Consider the following 25,223-nt stretch of genomic DNA (forward strand, 5'->3'; position numbering starts at 1 on the left):
CTAAAAGGAAAGTTGGAAGACCGATGTGGCGCTTTAAAGACTGTGCTAAGCGTGACATGTGTCCAAAATGTGGGAGGTCGTGCCGCTCACGCATCGGCCTCCACAATCACCAAACCCGTTGTCTAAACAGCAATGCATAAATCGTCTGCAATAGACGAAAAGACCTGTGATGATGACGTGAATTGCCGATGTAGTAACGGAACACTACTAATGGTAAAACCTACATATTAATCTGACAGTGTCTACTGTTTGCCAATAAATGATAAAATTGATAAAAAATTAACACTTCAGGTAAGTTTGTTTTGAATACAAAGGTTAATTAAATAATTTATCACCACACCAACTGGTAAAGGCCCCCTTGATTGTTCAAATACTAATGAGAAAATTGCATTTATGATTTATCCCACATGTGGGGCAAAGTAATCAGATCTAAATTTTGAGTTTCCTTATGTTAGCTGGTAGAATTTACTTTTAAATGATGATTTTGAATTATAAATTCTTTATAATGTTCATGTGGATTTGATTTTTTTGGTATTTTATAGTTGGTATTTTCCCTGCATTGGCATGGTGATAAATTCTGTGTTTCATTAGGTGGCAATGTTTGTTTAACCCTCGTGCCTTGAATTCTCACAACGCTCAAGATTCCACTTCTCGAACCACTCGCTACGCTCATAGTTCAAATCTTCTGCTTGCCCTGGAATCAACATTAGCATGAGCGGTTAAACAACTGCTTTGCCCCCTTGCCCACTAATAACTATTGTCAAGTTTTATTTTAACCCCCCATGCTAATATTGATACCCGAGCAAGCAAAAGATTCCAAAGTATTTAGAGTTAGAGCAAGAAAGAAGAAAGGTACGTCATAATTTCAAAGATGTTTGACATTTAAAATAACACATGTACTGCGCAGGCGATCAATATCGCTGCATACTTTTCTTGGTCTAAATCTATACAATGGTTAGTGTTTGCAAACAGACTCCAATGTGAAGGCAATGTGTATTAAACTTTATTGTGATATTATTACATTTTATATATAAAAAATATGTTTCTGATTTCAGGACCCAGCCTCTAGCCACTAGAAGTTACAATGTATGCAACAAGAGAGTGAAGATGAAATAGTCAATGCATCTCTGTTCAGTCGCCATCAGATATATCGGAACGGCCAAGGTGTTCACAATATCTGAACACGCACTCTAACGCCCTGACAATAGAGGCGTGTTCAGATATTTGTGAGCGCCTTGGCCGCTCCGATATATCTGATGGCGACTGTACCACAAGTAAAATATTTTGAGTGGAAGATGGTTGAGATTGATTCCTGTTTCAACGGACAGACACATGCTATGAAGATTCTCTTAAAAATAATAAAATACAATTAATAAATTCAATGTTTAACATGATAGTGACTTTATTTTGTCTACCCACTAACAACCAATTTGTTCAATGCTGGCGGGCAATGGCGGTAAACTTAAATATTTGATGTGGTATGAAGCTAAATGTTTTGAACATAATGGCAAGCCACTAAAAAGTTTTAATCCTAGATTAGCCATTAAACTGTGGCTGCCAGTCTGATTTGTTAATTGTTATATAAGTACAGTCAGCGTCATATAGTAGGTAGCATCCAAAGTATTCAAATAGTTCGGTACACCATATTATTTGTATGGCGTACTGAACTATTTGAATACTTTGGATGCGACCTACTATACGACGCTGACTGTACTTAATTTAAATATATATAAATTGTATATTATTTCTACGGCCTCCTAGCTAGTCAGTAGTGACAGTGACCCTGCTCTGCTATGTGCTATGAAGTAGGAGGTCCTGGGTTCAAATCCTCATAGGACATTTATTTGTTTTTTAATTGTGTGTGTATATATTAATGGTCTATATCTATTCCCATCTGTCCACACCTCTTGTATGGCGGCGGGGACAAATGGGCCACCACCATGGGACACCATATTAATACACTTTTAGGGGGATCCGAACCTAGGACTTCCAGCTTTGATATGATCATAAAATATAAGATATGTATGTATTTACATTTACACATTGTATTATTGCTCTCATACATATAGGGATATTTTTTTAAATGTCGGATGTCTCTTCTCTTTTGAGCATGAATAGAAGCAGGGGATAACTGACAGAACGGGATAGTCTTATGTATCTTTCAGTAGGAGTAGCAGCGAAAGCGCTATTATTGTTTGTCCTTGTCACAGTCTCACATCTTGTTTTATTCCCCACCGTAAATTGACCACCGTGATTGGTCGAATTCATTTGTTGCCCACCATAACAAATAAATTCGACCAATCATAGCGGCGCAATGCGACGCTATGATTGGTCGAATTTACATGTTTTGTCCCTCACGGAGGCACGCGTACACCACTTCTATAGGATGCTACCTTCTATGCTTTTGAGCAAGTTTTTGTCACCTGCCCTGCTATTCAAACTACTCAAGAATTTACAATGTTTTGTTACCAAGTAGGTCGATTAGTGTAAGACTGTCCTAAAATATATGTATAGCTATATGAGGACAATTTTGTAATGCGTAAGGTTAAGTAAATTAATATACAAACAGCAACACTCCTAACTGTACATCGGTACAGTTAACACTTAACAGTGTGGCTGATGATACCATGTAGGTTTAATATATTTTAATTATTATCACGTTTCTAAGAACAATAGTACATTATTGTCGAGGTTCGGAAGTAGCTACTTGCAAGCTGAGGATTCGTTTTAAACGGACGACCTTGGGAGTCCGTTTAATTTAATCCGAAGCCAGCAAGTAGCCTTCCAGCCGAGTCATATATAGTGCTTTTCTCAAAAATGGTGCAAGAGATATTTTACAGAAGCAACGTTCTAATTTTCACAGAGAAAAGTAAAACCATTAAAAAGATTTGCTTGCCGCCTTTAAAAAAAATAGAAGTGTATTTTTCTGCTGAAAATACGCCAACGTATTTGAGACACCTAAATAGTCGCGGTACCAACATTATATTAATAATAAGTGCTGATCATCTGTTCGGCTGTTTAATGGACCTATGCCTTCATTTGATATGGCCATTTAAAGTTTTAAAAAGTTTGGAACTCGTTTAATAATGGAATTTGTATGCAACATTGCAGTCCCGAAATCGAGACAGCAATGTTTTTAACTTTTTAATTTTTAGAATGACCATAAACTACACACTTCGCGACCTATTTTTTAACCGGCAACGTCGACTTTGCCGTCCATTTTTGAGAAAAATTATATTATTTATTACTTAATAATGTTGATATGTTGTCTGTGATATGATCATAAAGTATGAGGATTTACTACAGTGACATCTATTGATAGTCTTTCTCAAACAATCGAGCTATTTAGTGTGTTACAACGGCAAGAAACTAACTGTCTAGTAATGCGATAGATGGCGCTTAGAATAGTTCATGCCATTATTTATTTATTTTTTTCTGCGTCGATTTACTATGTGTAAATGGATGTTTTAAAAGGTTTTTGTTGTAATATGCTAAATAAATTAGAACTATACATGTTAATTTAAAAATTGGCAAGATTTGAAATAACACAAATATATATTTAGGCCCAATGGTGCTCTGAGTGACATCTCTTGGATTTTTGTGGAACTAAGCGAGGCTTGTATGGGCCGATTACTCTATACTATACTTACTTTATGGTATTATGCTTGGTTGAAGTGACCCGGTAACATTGGTAACTTCATTATATTTTTTCAATTAATGACCTGAATTATAGTGTAAGCTAAAGTGACCCTTATCTTATTTACCTTTAATAGTAGTTTATGCAACAGTGATATAATAAGGGTTCTTAAAATTCAAGGGTCGAAGTTACAAAACGAGACGTAGTCGAGTTTTGTAAAAAAAGACCCTTGAATTTTAAGAACCAATTATGAGCTGTTGCATACATTACTTTTTCTATGACAGCTGCAGCAAAAAAAAAAAAAAAAAAAAAAAAAAAAAAAAAAAAAAAAAAAAAAAAAAAAGTTATTATTAAAAAAAAAGAGATTATTACAAAAAAGAGTTATTATTTAAAAAAAATTGAGTTATTATTTAAAAAAAAAAAGAGTTATTATTGTAAATGAAAACATACCTCTTTCAATCAAGATGATCGGAACTTGTATCTTTAAAAAAAATAAAGCAGTTGTATTATACTCATAAGATGACTGCTAGCAGTCATCTTATGAGCCTATAGACAAAGCATTCAAATGACATTGCTTTAGATATCACTGTCAGTCATTTAATTGACACATTTAAGTGCTGGAGTAGAAAAATTAAATAAACACCCAAATATCAGTTGTTTTATTTTTAATATGTAATCCTATTGTACAATATATACCAATCAAAAAAATTACACAGGTATGTCATATTCATCCAGAAGAGTACACTAATTTTCATTAACAAGTGGCGGTTGGACTGTAGCAAAGGGGGGGCTGGGACTTAGATTTTTTTTGACAAAGTGGTGTCATTATGACACTATTTTTAAATGATTGTAATGTGTAGATCACGTCAAAATAAGCATCTTTTATTGGAAAAACTTTTCTCTAAAATAAAAAATGGCCGAGTTAGACGCCTCCAAAGATTGATATTTTTAAAGGGAGCTGGGACTTGGAAAATTTTCATTGAGAGTGGTGTCATTATGACATATATTTTAAATGATTTTAATGTATAGAACACATCGAAATAAGCAACTTTTGCTTGGAAAACTTTTTACTAAAACTGAAAATGGCGGAGATAGAGCTCAAGGCAGGCCAGGCTTTTAAGGCAGGTCTGAGTAGGTACGACGACGAGCGAAGCGAGGAGGAGTGTTAGGTAGAACTGCGACCTTACAGCGCGCGAGCCGAGCGAGCGAAGCGAGCGTGCCGCGGCAGCGGCCGGCGAAGCGCCAGAACCGACGTTTTTATAATAATAAAATTTTACAAGTCCCAGCTCCCTTTAAAAACATAAATCTTTGGTCGCGTCTAACTCGGCCATTTTTTATTTTAGAGAAAAGTTTTTCCAATAAAAGATGCTTATTTTGACGTGATCTACACATTACAATCATTTAAAAATAGTGTCATAATGATACCACTTTGTCAAAAAAAATTCTAAGTCCCAGCCCCCCCTTTCGTACAGTCTGACCCAAGTGGCATATTATATTGTAAATAACAAATATATGCACTATCTATCTGCATTTTGATATGATTTTATTTTAGTAAACTTAGAAGACATAGATAGGGAACAAAGAGAATATAAGCACTACAATAGGGAGTTGTTTTTGATATCTTCAAATTTGTTCATCATTTTGATTAACATTGTTTTAACATCGCTTTTAAATTGTCCGTCCATGTTTCAAATTTTTTCAATAAACCGCGAGTGACAATTTGAATTGACGTACGCAGGGCGCGCTCAGCGGAAAAAAAAATATTTTGGTCGATGTACATTGCTGCTTTTCTTAGCGCAATACTGCTCTTTGAGTGTTGCCCTACTTTAGTTTGCTTTACATTGCTACTGACAAGATTTGGTTGACGGACTATATTTCGGTAATAAATAATTATACGTAGGATTTTTTTTTTCGTTTAAATTCGCGTTCCTGTAATTAAATTTAGCTATCTTCATAAACATGCACGCTAATGTCAAAACTATGAGGCGTTTTTCATTATGTGCTCAAACATTTATATGAACCATAGATATAGTGTGTCAAAGGTCTGTTTGATTTCAAACATAGACAGAGAGAATCATATTATCTTTGTCTTACACTAGTACTAGCACCCAAAAGAAAAGGATGAGTATAGTTTTTTTTGTTCCTATTTACTGACAAGATTTGGTTGACCCAGTATATAATAGATAAAAGTCCGTCAACCAAATCTTGTCAGTAGTAAAAGGCGGCAAAGTTGAAAAATCGCGGGTTAGTAACACTGTGTTCAAATAATTCCAAAACGCGTGTCATCTGTGTTTTATCTGTGGAATGTGGATCGTGAATGACAGCCGTCACCTTATTTGTTTTCATTTGGTTTTCATTCTGAATCGTTTGTTTCATGAGATATTTCTTTTTTTTTTTTTTTTAATCTTTATTTATTTATAGAGGGTTTTTACAAATGCCACCCTCATAGTGGCTCTCTAAAAAAAAACTACAACAATCTAACTTTCACTATTTCTAATTTGTAAGATGGCCTTGACCATATTATAAAGAAGCCCAGCCTCTTCGGAGGCTGGACATGCCAGGATGCTATTGACTCTGCCGAGGTCATAGCACCTGACATTGAGCAAACGACGCTGTGCAGCACCTCGGCGACATTCCATTAAAATATGAAACACATCTTCAACTACTCCGCATAAGTTACATTTAGGCGAGTCAACTTTACGCATCATAAACGCGAAACTATTTAAAGGAATGTGGCCAGATCGCAATCTAAGAGCAACAATTAAATCTTGCCTGTTCATCCTACAGAAAGAGAACCATGGAGCACGAGGAAGTGTGGGTTGGATCGTTTTATACCATATACCCTTTGTGCGAGATCTTTCATCAAAATATTCAGACCACATGTCAAAGCACATATTTTTGACCTTGTACAGAACATCGGAGAACCAAGGGGTATTATGGCATTTAACACCCATTTCGGCTGCTTCCCTAGCCAACCGATCCACCACCTCGTTCCCCACAACACCACAGTGGGACGGGATCCACTGAAAAATAACTTTCTTTTTGGCAGCGCATAGTTTAAGTACTAGACGAATTATAGTGTAAGCCACTGGAATGCCCCTAAAGACGTAAGTACAACGGTTCAAATGTTGAAGTGTGCATTTAGAATCCGTTAAAATTACAAACATATTGTGACTATTGATGCTGTCAATATATGAAAGTGACTCTGCAATTGCAATCATTTCAATAGCCATTATCGAAATATTGTCCATAATGTGTAGTTTAATTACTTCACCGGTTTGCCAATCTAGGAATGCTGCCCCACTACCAATATCTGTTTTAGATCCATCTGTAAATATCTTATAATAGTCATGATAGGTGTCTGTAAGCATCGAATTGCATATACTTCGTAACTGAGATCCGTCGTACTTACGTTTAGCTTTATCGATTTTCTCAACATTTAATACTAGATGAGTACTTAAATCTATATTTTTCTACTCCAGCACTTAAATGTGTCAATTAAATGACTGACAGTGATATCTAAAGCAATGTCATTTGAATGCTTTGTCTATAGGCTCATAAGATGACTGCTAGCAGTCATCTTATGAGTATAATACAACTGCTTTATTTTTTTTAAAGATACAAGTTCCGATCATCTTGATTGAAAGAGGTATGTTTTCATTTACAATAATAACTCTTTTTTTTTTTGAAATAATAACTCAATTTTTTTAAATAATAACTCTTTTTTTTTAATAACTCTTTTTTTTTAAATAATAACTCTTTTTTTTTTTTTTTTTTTTTTGCTGCAGCTGTCATAGAAAAAGTAATGTATACAACAGCTCATAATTGGTTCTTAAAATTCTCGGGTCTTTTTTTACAAAACTCGACTTTTTTTTTTTTTTTTTTGCTGCAGCTGTCATAGAAAAAGTAATGTATGCAACAGCTCATAATTGGTTCTTAAAATTCTCGGGTCTTTTTTTACAAAACTCGACTACGTCTCGTTTTGTAACTTCGACCCTTGAATTTTAAGAACCCTTATTATATCACTGTTGCATAAACTACTATAGTAACCCAGGTATCGAGTGAAAACATTTCTAGCTGGTTACTACAGTATACCGGGGTGTCCTTAAACTCATTAAATACAAGTCCAATTAACGGTTTTGTTTTGTTACGCCAGTAAAGGTTATCAAAAGAGTTTTTTAAATCCGACAGAAGACCAGGTAGGGAATTTGTACTTTGAGATTTAGATTTTAACAACATTTTCCCTGCAAGATACTGTCTCCGAATTGCTAACGGAGGTACGGTCAGTTCTGATTCCATGACATGGATAGGTGTACTTTTTATAAACCCTCCAATTATTCGTAAGCAAGTGTTTTGAAGTGTGTCTAACCTAGCTAAATTAGTTTTAGCGCTATTCCCGTATAAAAAACTAGCATAATCGAGCCTACTTCTTATCATTGCAATGTACAGTCGTCTTAAGTGGACTTGGTGCACTCCCCACCCCGCTCCCGCCAAAACTTTAAATATATTTATAAATTTAGTAACTTTAATTTTGATTTCATTTATGTGTTTCCCCCATCGCAGGCCTCGGTCAAGCCAAAGGCCCAAGTATTTAACGGTATCCACAACTTCAAGTGCTTTGTTGTTAATTTTAATAGAAATGTTATCTTTTTTAAATCCCCTTTTAAACAGACAAATTTTACTTTTACTCTGAGAAATCTCTAGACCTATGTCTAAAAATAAGGTATGTATTTTATCTAAAGCCTGCTGGATTTTTACTTCTCCCTCAGCAGGGTTTTTACAATGGCAATATAAAACGTAATCATCAGCATATTGAGAAATGAATATCTCCTTCTCAAGGGTTTTACAGATCTTCATAGTGGCTATGTTAAAAAGTAACGGGGATAGCGGGTCCCCCTGGGCTAAACCGCGACCAGTCGATCTTTCTATAACTAGATCATCTAATTGAATTTTGAGGACTCTATGCTTCAAAAAATTCCAAAGGTAGTTGCAAACTCTACGTCCTACTTTTAGTGAGTCCAGGGTAGAGATTAGCACAGTATTATCAATATTATTGTAAGCACTGTCAATATCTAAAAAGCAGCCTAAAGTTGATAAACCTTTTGAGAAGCCAATTTGAATCCTAGTAACCAGGATGCTCAAATTATCTAAACATGATTTACATTTCCTAAACCCCAAAGTATTTTCAGAGAACACCTTATTACGTTCTAGAAGCCACTCGATTCTATGGTTGATAATTGCGTGGAAGATTTTGCATACACACGACATTAAAGAAATAGGTCGTAATGATGATACTTGGCTTGGATCTCTGCCCGGTTTTGGGATAGGGATAATACCAATATCTTTCCACTGACTAGGGACAAATCCGTTTACGAAAAAGTTATTGTATAGACGCAACAGTATCTTTTTGCCATTTTCTGGAAGATGTCTAATCATCGAGTATGAAATGTCATCGCACCCAGGGGAGGTATCCTTAAGTTTAATACACTTATTTAACTCCTGAATAGAGATATCAATGTCAATGGGAGACTCATGATCCAAAAGCAAGGGCGAAGGTGGGACAGCGTAATCTGGAGACAGCGAACATAGTAGTTCTTCAGCTAGTACTGGATTAATGTACTGTCTAGGGGTTCTGTAGCCCTTCATCCAGGCCATTTTCCTCCACATCTCACTCGAAGTAGTACTTGCATCCACTGAAGAGCATAGATCTTGCCAACTCTTTCGTATAGCTCCACACAGATCATTATGGGCCTTAGAAGTTTGGTCCTGTAAAATATCTAGGTTTCCTGGAGTAGGATTCCTACGAAACATGGTTAACGCCAACCTGCGTTTGGCTATAGCTTCCGATAGCTTTTGGTTCCAATAGGGTTTAGGCTTAAAAGCTGACTTTATATTATTATTAAATGTATGATAAGGGACATATATATCTGCTACTTGATTAATGAGGTGAATAAATTGATTATAATTTTCTTGATGGTCGCTACAGAATGTAAAATTTTCAAAATAATCTTGTAAATCTTCTGTATATTTTTGCCAATTAGCCTTTTTGAAATTTCTTTTTTTAACAGGGATGCTGAAATTGCATTGATATTTAGTTGAAAGTTTTATAAAAAAGTGATCACTACCTAATGTTTCATTAACTATTGACCAATTAAGGTCTAGAGCTATATCTGTGCTGGCCATACTAATATCGGGAGAGGATTTTTGTAATACGTCGTCAGAAAGCCTCATCCAAGTGGTGTCTCCGTTGTTGAGTGTTAACAAGTCACTGTCCAAAATAGAATTATAAATTTGATTACCTCTTGGATCCGTCTTACACGACCAACTAGAGTGATGCCTATTAAAGTCGCCAAGGACTAAGGTTTTCGGCTCACAATGACCTAAGACTTCGTCCCAATCCGTTTGACTTGTGTTTATTTTACTAGGACAATAAATTGCAACAATGTTTTCAATAACTCGGCATCCTAAAAGCTTAACCTTCAGAAATTCAATACCTGTGTTACTAATGACAACATTGGATATTAGAGATTGAATAGAGTTATGTACGAGAATCATTACACCCCCGTAACCATCAAGTCTATCCTTTCTGTAAACCTGATAACCATTAACTCTAACGCTATAATCTTTTGACAACCATGTTTCGCTTACCACAGCAATATGAACTTTTTGTAATCTTAACAATTCTTGAAACGATTTAAGCTTGCCTAACAAACTCTGGGCATTCCATTGAATAATATTTAAACTAATGGATTTACTAGAGCTAGCCATAATTAACAAACTGCAAAAAACCTTTAACTATACTTGAGTCTGAAAAGAATCCTGCCGCCAGAATCACCATCCATTCCACACACAATTTAATTACGCCTTGAATTTTGTCTTGGATACTTATACTATTTAGAAAAATCACCTCCTTAACCCGTATTAACAGCTCATTAAAAGTCGTTTTCCGATTGTTCTCGTTCTCGTGTGATCCATTGTCCGTGTCACTTTGAGCGTTAATTCCTGTATTCCGTTCTATCTTCGGTGAGTCAACAGCGGGTTTCTTCCTTTTCTCGTTTTTGGTTTGAGTTTTAATTTTTTGTTCCGACGATCTAAGCTTGGAAGTACCAGGTATTGGGTCTTGAACTTTGTGATTCAGAATTGGATTAGCTCTTCTTTCTGAAAGAACATTACTGTACGATGCAACATATGGCGATTTATCAGAGATTGGTGGAGGGCTAATCTTTAATGGAGGGAATGAGTGAGAATTCATGCACGGTTTTTCTTCCTGTAGTGGTCTTGGTATAGGGGACGCGTAAAGGGTCAGTGCCTTTCTGTAAGTACAGTTGAATTCTGACATCAACTCCCTTAGTTTCCTTTCTTTCTGGAATACAGGGCAGATCTTCGCCATCGAAATATGGTTACCACGACAGTTAACGCATTCAAAGGTAGTAGTTACACAGTTAGGGTGATCGCCTCCACATTTAGGGCACATAAATATTTTTGAAGTACAATTTCTAATGCTATGACCAATTTTCCAACATTTGAAACATTGTGTGACAGGGTGAACGTAGGGTTCTACTTTTAATCGTAAGTCATCAACGAAGACGTAAGGTGGCAGTTTCGAGCACTTGAAAGATAGCCGTGCCACCTCACTAGGGCACCAATGACCATCGGCTTTATCACGGCGGTTTAATCTTTTGGCTGCAATTACTTTCTCAGAGCAATTCACTAACTTTAGAATATCTTCCTCGGCAAGATCAATATCAACATTTCTTATGATGCCATAACTCAGTCCAGTCTCCATTGGCTTGTGTAAAACCCAACCTTGTTTAATAATGTTTTCACATTGAAAAATTTTGTCCATATTTTCCTTGTCACTAAACTCCAGCCGAACTTTAAAAGGGTTTAAATATTTTATAGCACAGATACCTTTTATGTTGTTTTCTTTTAAAAAACGAGCCATGGCAAACTGTTTCGGAAGTTGTTCTTTATTCGAGATATACACTTGAAGGTAAACTTTGTCGATGTCATCTGGAGGTACTGGGGTGTTTCTCTCCTTTTTCCTTTTCGTTTCCACTGTATTCCACTCTCTCATTCCATCCTCACTTTCCTTTTCTTCTTCTCTATGTCTTTTCGTAGTTTGTCTGCCCACATCCATCAAATTTTCATCATCCTCGCTTTTGTTATACTCGTAGTAGGAATCATCATCAGAATCGGTCGGTAGTTTAATCTCCTGTCCCTGAACCATCCTTTTAACTTTGAGGCTATACGACGAATTAGACTTTGTATTTGGGAATTGATCTGGCAAAATATAACTAGACGATATTTGGCCGAGGGCCAACTCAGAATCCTGAGAGTCAGGCTCTGGTAGACTATAAAATGGGTTGTTAAGGATAATTCCTGTCTCCTTGTTAGTTCCAGCAATATTTCCAACTGTTTTAGACTGCGGGGGATTTGATCGAGAGCATGACCTGGACCTAGACAACACTTTTACCTTCTGATCGCTAATGGGTATACGGGATTTAGACTTGGGGTCTATATCTTGCCTACGACTGCGGGCTGAGATGTCGCGGCAGTTGTCGTTTCTGACAGTTACAAATGCAGCGGGAGACGGCGGGGACTGAATTGAAGGGCCTGATGACCCTCCAGGATCGCCGAGGGAATCATTCTCCATTTCTAAAATTATAGGTTCAGTAAGAGTACCTACACTAAAAGGAGAATAGATCTAGGCACACTAATTGCTAATCTGATAAAATAAATAAATTTTTAATATTCGCGCTTGACACTGTTGAAGTGACGACTGCACTTTGTTTTTATGAGATATTTCTGCTGTCACCATTAAATACCAATACATTAAATAAGAATAAGCAAAGCTAAGGGGCCTACAATGTACAATCATGCTCGTTGATGGTAAACATTACTAAAAATTGAGGTTATGACAAGTACTGGAAGAACTCTTTCGAACTTTTAAGATTATGTTTGTTTTAGGAATAAAAGGCATAAATAAAATTAAAACGTATGCCTAAATCTATCCAAAAAGACCATAAATTGTGTCCTGGAAACCGTCCATAGGCCCACATGTCTAATATTTTCAGCAATCAGTTGTGACTATTTACAAAGGTAAACCTTTTAAACAGTATTAAGAGCCTTGATTATATCGCCGTTCTTTCGCAATATCTACCTAATCGATACATGTTTGTTGCAGGATTAAATCTTGCCCAATATAAGGCGTTCGTAGTAGGTAGTATCTCTTCAGACAATACTTACCTATGGCGGTTTATGTACGTGTACAACGCAACCAAGACGAAAAATAAACTTATTATTTAAAAATGTAACAAAAATATTGAGAGCCATTGAACAGATTATTCTTGTAAAAGTTGTCATTATGTTAATCATCAAGAAAATAGATTATGTAGGCTGATTTGATTCATGCACTCAGTTACTGCACATATGTACCTATGGGACTGCCTATGGGAAACAGTGAACGCATATAAACCATGGAAGTATTCGGTCCGCTCAATTATGACCCAACGTAAAGTATTCGATTGTAGGCGGTGCTTACAGAGTGTTCGATTGGCAACTTCAGTGCGGCCGAGATGACAGTCAGTGACGGATGGCTAAATTGGTTTATAAAAACTACGTTTTTTTGTAATTAAAAATGTCTTCATGTGTCGTGAAGTGGTGCAGAAGTTGTTTTAGTTCATATCAAGGACAGTGGAATCACTTTTCACTTGTAGTAAACAGATAACTTCAGTAAAATTTGGAATAAACATGACGACATTTTTTCAATACTACCGTGCTAAGCTAAAACGTAACAACTGCATACGACTTTCATAACAACATACGACTTTTTAAATTGCGAGGATAATAGGGATGGTTTTATGCCAAATGAAGTAGACTATTTTATTAACTTATGATTGGTTTAGGTATTTTCTATATACAGTAGAATCCGCTTATAATGACATTGAAGGGAAGTAACAAACATGTCATACTAAGCGGATGTCATATAAATCATAGTTGATAAACTTTTTATTTTATTTTTTCCAAATTAATCTCAAACAATTTTGTGAGAGATGAGTTTTATTAACCTTATACCAATTATCAACTTTCACCGAGAGTAAAAACTAAAACAATTTAAACGCCACAGACGTCCTCGCAGGGAAAGATGTGGGGCCGGCCACGAAAACCAGCGAATTTGTCAGTATAACCGGACATAATTCCATAAAAATAGTATTTATAGGTCGAAGTTATCTTATCCGACTTTGTCACAAAGAATTTCATATGAAAACCAAACTTCGCACAGTAATTGCGTCATAGTAAGCGGTTGGTCAGTATAAGCGGAGTCATAATAAACGGATTCCACTGTAATTATAAATGTAGTAATAAATTCCTTCTTACAGATTTGTATTTTCCTTTTTTATTTCATGAGATGGAGCTATAAAAAAAACTACCTAGTTATTTCAAATTAATAATCAAATTTGGTATTGTCATTTTACATTACTTTCCATTCAAATTCCCACAATATGCTATTCGCAGAGAACTATGGAAAAAAGCTGTCCAATTAGAGAGACATGAAATTGAGTGGATGCCTGGCAAGATATATAATGTTCTATTCATGAGATAACCCGTGAGATAATCATATCCGGTCTCCTATATGTAGATACATTTTTTTTCTATCACGCTTTCACTGAATTAATTTAACAAATACACACATTATCTCAAAATGTTGATCATTTTAATCCACCCTCTACTGTCACATATATGTAGGTTCTCTCTCAAGCCATTTCCGTCAGTAGAAAAGAGCGGCGAATTTAGAAAATGTAAGCGCGCGAACGGTTATGGTCCCATACAAAATTGTAATTATGCGCCTTTTTCTACTGACAAACTTGCTTGACCGGCTATATATATATAAAATATTTCCATTGGAACTGAAAGTGGGGATTTATTGTGACTCCGCCTGTTCAAATGTTTTTGACCCGATTCGTGTACCTACCCATGTAAATTTTGCAGGCTGTATAGCCTGTCCGATTTCTAAGATCAAGTTCGCCATACATTTACTATGGCGTACTTGATCTTAGAAAAACGGACAGACTATACCAGTACGGCTACCATCAGTTTGGCACTGACAAACGCCGTCGAGAACGTAATTTACTTTTTATACATCTCGCTCGTACTCGCATATTAGTGCAAACGAGATGTATAGAAAGTAAATTACGTTCTCGATAGCGTAAATGTCAGTTTTGACACTGTCAGTGACTCATGGTACGGGCTCTGAACGTGACTTCGCACTGCCATACAGATTGATAATAAAATATACAAAATACTTATTATAGCGTAATACATTTATACAACAATGAATATTTAATTATGTTGAGTTAGTCTGTCATTTAATTTCATATCAACATTTTAACTAAGTAGTTATCTTTTAATCTGCATTAAATTATTATACGTGAATTATTTGACTGGTTCTTCAATGTATGGCATAAACCTATCCCTGTCCAAGTCATATTCTAATCAAATATGAACCGCGAATTCTCAGCGGCCAGTACGTACAGCAAGAAGGTTATTAGCGGATTAATGTCGCTGATTGGTAGTTATTGACATTATATGCATTTCATCTACACTTAGCTGTGTACGTTCGTGTAATAGAGACAGGCTCTGTAAACGTATCGTCTTATTTAAATGTAGGCGTAATTGTGTATGTGTGCTAATTTGGCCCGAGAATTTGAACGGTAATGTTCCCAAAGGCGGTTTCCAGTTATATGCTTTCACTGATGGGAAATCCTAGTTTATACTTGCTGAAGTAGGGATGTATCTATTTAAAAGAAGTTTTAAGTCGCTGTACATACCTGTTTGTTCAATTATTTAAATCAGCGGTCGGCAACAAGCGGCCCGCGGGCCGCATGAGAACCCTAAAAATTATCAATTATATATTTTTCTTAGCGTCATGAAATAAAATAGGTACCAAGGTACTTAATTTTTAAATTAGACAAATTACTTTACTTACTTCAGGTAAACTAAAAACAGTTAATACCTCAGAAATCTTTGTTGTAAGTTAATTTAAGTTATATATTTCATAGAGAAGACTTAGAGTAATTCCATATGTTTGAAAACTTAAATTACACATTTTGAAACAAATCTGTTTTATGCTTAAGATGCAATAGATTACTACAGAGTATTATGCTTGGTTGAAGTGACCCGGTAACATTGGTAACTTCATTATATTTTTTCAATTAATGACCTGAATTATAGTGTAAGCTAAAGTGACTCTTATCTTATTTACCTTTAAATTAAATAAACACCCAAATATCAGTTGTTTTATTTTTAATATGTATATTGTACAATATATACCAATCAAAAAAATTACACAGGTATGTCATATTCATCCAGAACAGTACACTAATTTACATTAACAAGTGGCATATTTGATATCTTCAAATTTGTTCATCATTTTGATTAAAATTGTTTTAACATCGCTTTTAAATTGTCCGTCCATGTTTCAAATTTTTTCAATAAACCGCGAGTGACAATTTGAATTGAATTGACGTACGCAAGGCGCGCTCAGCGGAAAAAAAATCTTTCGGTTCGATGTACATTGCTGCTTTTCTTAGCGCAATACTAATAATTTATTTCATGACCATGGATATTAGCGCAATACTGCTCTTTGAGTGTTGCCCTACTTTAGTTTGCTTTACATTGCTACTGACAAGATTTGGTTGACGGACTATATGAACATATTATGAAACATTTTATTCAGACTTTAACAATAATACTTGTTTTTAAACATTCTATATATGATGCTAGTTTATTTATGTCTTCGAAAGCATTATCTGGTGTTAGCATAATTATTATAATGAATTGATGATTGCCGAAAAACTATATGTTATTCTATATCCTCGACATGCATGCTTCTGTTTAAATACATTGGAACAACGTCTTAACAATTTTGCGTTTGTTTTTGATCGGCCGAGGAATTTTTTAAGATTTTTAAGACTAATATGCAAAAAATAGTAAACTAATTTAGTACACAATGGCACCGCCATTTGTTGCTTGCCGTATTTGCCGGAGCGTCGAAGGAAAGTTGAAAAACTATACGGACAGTATATTTTTAATTAAAGCGTATGAAGAATTCAGTGGATGTCCGGTAAGTTCCAAAGAATATGTAAACAATTATTGTGAGGTTCAAACTAGGAATAACTTATTCTACAAAGCAATTACAAAAAATCATCAAAAAAATGAATACTGAAAGCCAATGGATTAGGATAAAACATTTTTATATTTCATAATAATATCATAATCATAGCATCATATCTTTGTATTTATGCACTTTATTTTGCATCCTTAGTGTATTTAATGCCTATATTTTCTTTTTACTTTAATTGGAATTAAGCAAATGATTATTCTGATAAGAATATTATAAATAAGTATAAAAGTTTAATATTCACGCAATAAAGGCTTCACAGATATAAGTAAAATTAAGCATATTATAAAATAGTTATATACGATACAAGTGCGGAAAGTAGAAAATTCGCAACAAGTGGTGATAAATCAAAACATTACCGAAGGGCACGGCTCGGAACCGGTTTTTTTGAAAAACCCGAAATAGCCCAATATTTTTAATTATTTTATGCTCTTTATGTAGAACTATATCATGTATTAGGTAACAAGTTCGTATTATTAGATTATCCCATTGAAAATGAAATAATTAACCAAAGAACGAAAAAGAACGTTATAATACCGGTATTTATTGTATGAAGAAAAAACCGGTTCCGAGCCTTGCCAAAGGGAGTGTTTTATATCAACTCAAGTTACCAATTTTTAGAGTACATAGTTGCATTTGTCCCATAGTTGCAATTGCCCTAACCAACTTTTTTTTTCAGTTTGTAGAGTGGCCATACATGACAAAGTTCTGCCCAGAATGCGCCTGCCTCATCAGAAAGGTGTACAAACTACGGAGGAAGTGCAGAAAGTCCTACAAATTTGTGGTGCAGCATTTAGAGTCGGGTAGAAAGGTAAGAACAACAAAGTTCCACATTTTAACTAGCTATTATGCGTAGGGGGCGCTACTACCGCTATCCATCACAATCTGGGGGTCTACCGCGAAACAAGAAAATCGAAATTTCGTTATCTTGCATATTCGAGCGATAAAGAGGTAGATAACTAAATTTCTTAAGTTACTTTTATTTACGTGCCTATTCCTTGTCCTTGTCCTTTTCAACAAAATTTTTGTATTCCATCATCATCATCATATCAGCCCTTTATCACCCAATGCTGAGCCTCTCTTTTAGTATGCCACTTGTCCCGGTCCTGAGCTAATCTTATCCAGAAGTGACCCGCAATCTTCCGGATTTCCACCCAATGAGCCAACGGACGCCAGGGGCTTCTTCCATCCGAAAGTGGCCACCATTCCATTAACATTTTAGTCCTCCTGCTAGAGTTAAACCAAGAAAAGTCTGCAGCGATTTTATGTAAGTATTCCTGGGATTAGTTGCCAAGCGGACCCCAGGCTCCCATGAGCCGTGGCCAAAATGCCGGGACAACGCGAGGAAGAAGAAGAATTTCATATAAGTTTGATGTGTAAGATCACTTGCATTGCGTGGGCTATGAAAATCGCTGCAGACTTTTCTTGGTCTAACTCTATGACTGCCTAGCAAATAATAACTTAACTAAAACTAACTGAACTAACTTTTATTGAATAAATATTATTTTATCTTACCTTAAAAGATTTCTTTTAGAACTGCTGTCCATTTACTCTCACTTATTATTATCTATTAAAAATATTAAAATCCACAGATCACTAAACCATTCATTCAGCAGAGCGGCACAAGCCTATACCACAAGCCAACGGACTTTGCCACGTGGCACTCCTACAGCATACCCACCATAGACTACGTACACAACCCGAAGGCTTACAAGTCAAAGAAGAAAAATTTGGAGGAGCCGGTTTTCTATATTAAACATGTGACAGGTTAGTATTTCACTGATTTAAACTTTCACGATTTTTACACATTATTAAATTGTACAACGGGACTTAATCGCGTATCTAAGTTTTAAGATTTACCTCCGACGTTTCGAGGACGGCGTTGTCCCCGTGGTCTCGGAGAAGACTGGCTTAAGTTGACATCAGCATCTTCTAACCGCGCGAGTTTTTCGAACTACCCGCACTCGGTCTTGTTTATCCGCTTGAACGTTTTACGCACTAGGGATGTCACTCTGTCGACACACAACACTAACGATATTCGATTTATCGACTGTCGATATTCGTTTATGCTTACATTTACTAAAGACTGGATTCCAAGTGGATGAGATCTTGAAACCCTCGTCCTGATTGAAATTACTATGCTTTTTGGTTTGTTTTTTTGACAACGCCGTCCTCGAAACGTCGGAGGTAAATCTTAAAACTTAGATACGTGATTAAGTCCCGTTGTACAATTTAATAAGGTTTGTAATGTTACATTGTTCGCTAGTCCAAATCGATATGTCTAATATGTTTGGAAAGCAACGTATATTTTTAAAAGAACCCCCTTATGGAAATCAATTGCTTGGTGGCAGTTTTATTCTAAAATCAATAAAAAAAAATACCAAATTTTTTGCCAAAAACTTATTTTTAATTGGTTGAATTCTCTACAGTGCCGAAGGACACACAAGCCGAAATACCAACAGTGGTGCCCGAGCCGATATACGATTTCAACGAGCGATACTACGACTCCTCCGATCTGGAAGAAGAACTGCAATTCAAACCATGGCCTAAAGCAAATGCTATTTACATTCCAAGCATTATTAAAGCAAATGCTACTTACACTACAAGCATTACTCAAGCGAATGCTACTTACACTACAAGCATTACTCAACCAAATGCTACTCACACTCCAAGCATTACTAAAGCGAATGCTACTTACGCTACAAGCATTACCAAAGCGAATGCTACTTACACTGCAAGCATTACTCAACCAAATGCTACTTACACTCCTAGCATTACTAAAACAAATTCTACTTACACTACAAGCATTACTCAACCAAATGCTACTTACACTCCTAGCATTACTAAAACAAATGCTACTTACACTCTGAGCATTACTCAACCAAATGCTACTTACACTACAAGCATTACTCAACCAAATGCTACTTACACTCCAAGAATTAATAAGGCACAAATTTTGGACATACCAGGTATGAACCACCAATGAATAAATAGAATACATATTTTAATAGTGCACCTTTGCCCAGCAGTGGGACGTGATAGGCTAGTAAAAAAAAAGTGCTTAAACTTCGGGCCTTCGGCCCTACGCGGAGCGCTTCGGCCTTAATAAAAATATAAAATACAAATAATTTATTATCATAAAGGTTGTACTTATTACATGTGCAGATATATCCATCAGACACCAAACTGCCTAAATAAGGCACTTGTACTAATGTTCTGTGTTTGAGCACTAACGCGCTTATTTGACCCTACGCGGAGCTCAGCCTTCGCACTTACCAGGATTCTAATGCCTTTACCGGGATTCTAATGCCTTTACCGGGTCACTACTGACAGTACTGACTACTGACAGGCGTGGCTTACTCCGCGATTTCGTCGCTTTGCTACAGGTAGCTAAAAGTACATCCGTTCCGGCCCCAATTTTGGGGAAAGCCATAAGCCGCGCGTGGCGCTGTCGCCACCTAGCGGCCATATCTGTGCATCGTAATAGACGCGTTTTGTTAGAGAGTGAGTCTTCTGTACTTAGTACTATTATTTATTCTGTGCTACTGACTATTTAGGCTAGGGGGGCGTAGTATTGAATGGTATACATTTATTTAGGATTTAACATATTTATTATTTGTATCTCCTTGGATTTCACGGGCCTATAAATCTCCATATAAATTAACCTTTTGGACGCCAACGACCGATATATCCGCACCGTAGGTTCAACGCCAAAGACCGATTAATCGGTCACAGACCACAGTGCAACATCGACCTACGTGCATATACATAAAGTTCAACTTCAGTTTTGACACTTCAATGATGTGGCGTCTGAGTGACAGCTTTTGTGTTTGACATGGCGTGGAAAAGGTTAATTTTAATTAGGGTTCCGTACCCAAAGGGTAAAAACGGGACCCTATTACTAAGACTCCGCTGTCCGTCCGTCCGTCCGTCCGTCTGTCACCAGGCTGTATCTCACGAACCGTGATAGCTAGATAGTTGAAATTTTCACAGATGATTTATTTCTATTGCCGCTATAACAACAAATACTAAAAACAATAAAATAAAGATTTAAGTGGGGCTCCCATACAACAAACGTGATTTTTGACCGAAGTTAAGCAACGTCGGGCGGGGTCAGTACTTGGATGGGTGACCGTTTTTTTGCTTGTTTTGCTCTATTTTTTGTTGATGGTGCGGAACCCTCCGTGCGCGAGTCCGACTCGCACTTGGCCGGTTTTGTTTTACTATAAACGTCGATTTATTTTTATAGAGAAGCCAGTAGTTTTTGAAGAACCACCAGTTCCACCAACAATGCTAGTGGAACTTGGAGCACCGGAGTTAGAGGCACCGATGACATTGGAACCGGTTCAAGATCCGGTGATTCTGCCGGATGACCCAAATGTGGGTGCAACTTTGTGTAAACCGGACCTGATTGAGGAAGAGCAGATTGATGTCAAAATGGAGGATGATATGGTACTCAATGCTCTATAATTATCAGAGATCGGACAAATTTGCGTCATTGCTCGCAATAATGTGGACATGACTCCAAAATTGATTAAATAATTAATCATTTAATTAATTTCTTACCTGAGGTTTAATTTTGATTCCTAATCAATAAATAACACAAAGAGTTCTTATAATGTAAATTTATTTAAATAAATAATTAGTATGTTTTCCAAATTTTCTGTAGGTACTTATTTTTTTATATCAAAAATATATTTAAGTGCTATTTATTGACTAGGGAACAAAATTAAATCTCAGGTAAAAAATTAATTAAATGATTAATTATTTAATCAAATTTGGAGTCATGTCCACATTATTGCGAGCAATGTCGCAAAGGGTATAGCCGGGTAAGCATGGCCAAACTGCCCTTAGCGAAAAAAACAATTTCCTTTTACTGGATTATTAACCTATGTATATGTAGTGCTTTCACCAAATATTAAGCCTCAAATGCTTCAAATTTAAAAAAAAAATGCAAAAAAAGAAAAATAATTTTTATTTTATTACAGCCAAAGTACTAATCCGATTTCTTTGTAATTTGGGTATGTTGTATATACAATTAAGGTCGCTTTCTGAAAAAAAAAATATTGAATTATCTCTTAAAATAATAGTAAAAAATTTAGATGAAAATTTTCAGAAAAATAAAAAAAATACATGCGAGATAGCGACAGTTATCAAATTTACATATTTCATGTAGAATTTAATAATGTTTAACATATATTTTTTTCAAAAATTAAAATCGGGATTAACAGTGTTAAAAACTCGAATTTGTAACATCCCATAATACTCTCTTCATACAAAATAACTTGTACGTTATACTAGAAAGTTATATTCTCAACGCAATTTGAATTTAGAACGCGACTTATTTCGCTGAGCACGGACCTTAAACTCCGTGGCTGTATGCGGCTAGGGCGAACGGCATTCAGAGATTTAAAAAGCAGCCAAGTGCGAGTCGGACTCGCCCATGAAGGGTTCCGTATTTAGGCGATTTATGACGTATAAAAAAAAACTACTTACTAGATCTAGTTCAAACCAATTTTCGGTGGAAGTTTACATGGTAATGTACATCATATATTTTTTTTAGTTTTATCATTCTCTTATTTTAGAAGTTACAGGGGGGGACACACACATTTTACCACTTTGGAAGTGTCTCTCGCGCAAACTATTCAGTTTAGAAAAAAATGATATTAGAAACCTCAATATCATTTTGGAAGACCTATCCATAGATACCCCACACGTATGGGTTTGATGAAAAAAAAATTTTTGAGTTTCAGTTCGAAGTATGGGGAAACCCAAAAATTTATTGTTTTTTTTTCTATTTTTGTGTGAAAATCTTAATGCGGTTCACAGAATACATCTACTTACCAAGTTTCAACAGTATAGTTCTTATAGTTTCGGAGAAAAGTGGCTGTGACATACGGACGGACAGACAGACGGACAGACGGACAGACAGACAGACATGACGAATCTATAAGGGTTCCGTTTTTTGCCATTTGGCTACGGAACCCTAAAAAAAGCGCGGGAACAGGAAAATAGGCACGAATTTTATACAGAGCGTTAACGATTGAAAAATGTCTGTTCCTTTGATGAATAAAATACGTCACATTCTAAATTCAAATTCGTAAAGACTGCTGCGTTCACAATATACTTCATTCGTTTATGACTACTTAGCTTTGCTTGTATGAAGAGAGAATATTATGGGATGTTACAAATTCGAGTTTTTCACACTGTTAATCCCGATTTTAATTTTTGAAAAAAATATATGTTAAACATTATTAAATTCTACATAAAATATGTAAATTTGGTAACTGTCGCTATCTCGCACGTATTTTTTTTATTTTTCTGAAAATTTTCATCTCAATTTTTTACTATTATTTTAAGAGATAATTCAATATTATTTTTTTCAGAAAGCGACCTTAATTGTATATACAACATACCCAAATTACAAAGAAATCGGATTAGTACTTTGGCTGTAATAAAATAAAAATGATTTTTCTTTTTTTGCATTTTTTTTTTAAATCTGAAGCATTTCAGGCTTAATATTTGGTGAAAGCACTACATATACATAGGTTAATAATCCAGTAAAAGGAAATTGTTTTTTTCGCTAAGGGCAGTTTGGCCATGCTTACCCGGCTATACCCTTTGTCCGATTTCTGATAATTATGAAGTATTTAATTTATTTTGAAATTCTAGATCGCTCCTTGGCGATAAGACCGCCTCCTGTCTACCAATGTATGTTGTTTAGTTTTAACTCCTTTTATGTCTGTTCTACTTTTTCTTCCTCGCGTTATCGCGGCATTTTGCCACGGCTCATGGGAGCCTGGGGTCCGCTTGACAACTAATCCCAAGAATGGACATACATGGGCACTAGTTTTTACGAAAGCGACTGCCATCTGACATTCTAACCTAGAGGGGAAACTAGACCTTATTGGGATTAGTCCGGTTTCCTCACGATGTTTTCTTTCACCGAAAAGCGACTGGTAAATATCAAATGATATTTCGTACATAAGTTCCGAAAAACTCATTGGTACGAGCCGGGGTTTGAACCCGCGACCTCCGGATTGAAAGTCACACGCTCTTACCGCCACCAGCGCATTTTATTTATGTATTATTCACTATTGAACAATAAATTGTATTATTGTATTGATCTGTATAATTTCCATAGAAGGTAGCATCCTATAGAAGTGGTATACGCGTGCCTCCGTGAGGGACAAAACATACGCAATGCGACGCTATGATTGGTCGAATTTATTTGTTGCCCACCATAACCCATACTAATTTATGGTGGGGAATAAAAAAAATTAGAGACTGTGACAAGGACAAACAATAATAGCGCTTTCGCTGCTACTCCTACAGAAAGATACATAAGACTCTCCCGTTCTGTCAGTTATCCCCACCACTCATGCCCAATCCAGTTTAATACTAGATTCATGATAATTTCAGATGGACGATATCTCTGAAAGTTTCGAAACCGATCACCTTGAAAACGAAGACAAGCTAGAAATGAAACTAGACCCAGACCTGGACCCAGACAACCTGACGCTGCTGGAAATTAAGGCCGAAATGGAACGAGACGGCTCAGGAAAGGGAAAGAGAAAGAGGCGCGGGAAAGAGAAAGGTGAGTGTCACTCATTGTTAAGTAGCACGACTGTCTGATTATATAAATTTAGTTTTAAATAAATAATAATAAGTACGCTCCGTTCCCGCACCTAGCTGAAGGTGACCCCCCACCGCCGCGCGTCGGCCGGTGCGCGGACGCGTATAAACTAGTCTGCGCGGCGCATAGCGAGAGATAACACGTACTTACATAAGTAATTTGCGCGCCAAAATCCCGTGATAATAAGTTTCTTTCCTCTATGTTTTTTGTGTTTTCTATGTGTTTCCCCTTTTTGTGACATTATACATAAAGTAGTTCTGGACAATAGCTTTTTACTTTCTTTAAATCAACCCCGCCCTTAAGTTACACTCATTTTGAAGGCCTCTTGGCCTAGTCTGGGATTTTTCAATTATTTCAATTTATTATTTATATCGAATCATTTTAAAATTAATTTTTTGTCGAGACTCGGCGACAAGCTATCGACGAATGTGTACAGCCGGCATTAGAATACTACGGTCTAAATCAAGTGTTATAAAAAGACTCCCAATCTCTATTGTTTCCCAAAAAGTTATAAGTCATTATGACTTATAACTGTATTGTTTGTTCGCATTTTCGTTATTCATAATTATTATCTGGGTGACCGAGCTTCGCTCGGAAAACATATAATAACTCGGAAATGCGCGTTTTCCCAGAGATAAGACCTAGCTAGATCGATTTTTCGCCCCCGAAAACCCCTATATACCAAATTTCATCGAAATCGTTAGAGCCGTTTCCGAGATCCCCGAAATATATATATAAATAAATAAATAAATAAACAAGAATTGCTC

The 25,223-nt window shown here is 36.0% G+C and overlaps 1 protein-coding gene across 1 annotated transcript; it reads left to right on the plus strand.

Moving 5' to 3' along the window:
• Positions 1-16,629: 16,629 nt before the first annotated feature.
• On the plus strand, positions 16,630-24,595 carry LOC134660021 (uncharacterized). Its single transcript, XM_063515718.1, has 7 exons — positions 16,630-16,763; positions 17,500-17,631; positions 18,413-18,587; positions 19,250-19,789; positions 21,070-21,272; positions 24,243-24,417; positions 24,513-24,595. Exons 1-7 carry the CDS (start codon positions 16,650-16,652, stop codon positions 24,593-24,595), a joined length of 1,422 nt encoding a protein of 473 aa, XP_063371788.1. The 5' UTR covers positions 16,630-16,649.
• The last annotated feature ends 628 nt before the right edge of the window (positions 24,596-25,223 follow it).

This window comes from Cydia amplana, chromosome 26 (genome assembly GCF_948474715.1).
Source record: "Cydia amplana chromosome 26, ilCydAmpl1.1, whole genome shotgun sequence".
In the NCBI taxonomy this organism is placed as follows: Eukaryota; Metazoa; Arthropoda; class Insecta; order Lepidoptera; family Tortricidae; genus Cydia; species Cydia amplana.

What these genes read in the sequence shown, in the direction of transcription:
- LOC134660021 (XM_063515718.1), top strand. Translation starts at nt 16,650, where the DNA reads ATGGCACCGCCATTTGTTGCTTGCCGTATTTGCCGGAGCGTCGAAGGA. An exon ending in ATTTAGAGTCGGGTAGAAAG is followed by an intron (nt 17,632 to 18,412) that starts GTAAGAACAACA and finishes TAAAATCCACAG; the next exon opens with ATCACTAAACCATTCATTCA. An exon ending in CTATATTAAACATGTGACAG is followed by an intron (nt 18,588 to 19,249) that starts GTTAGTATTTCA and finishes AATTCTCTACAG; the next exon opens with TGCCGAAGGACACACAAGCC.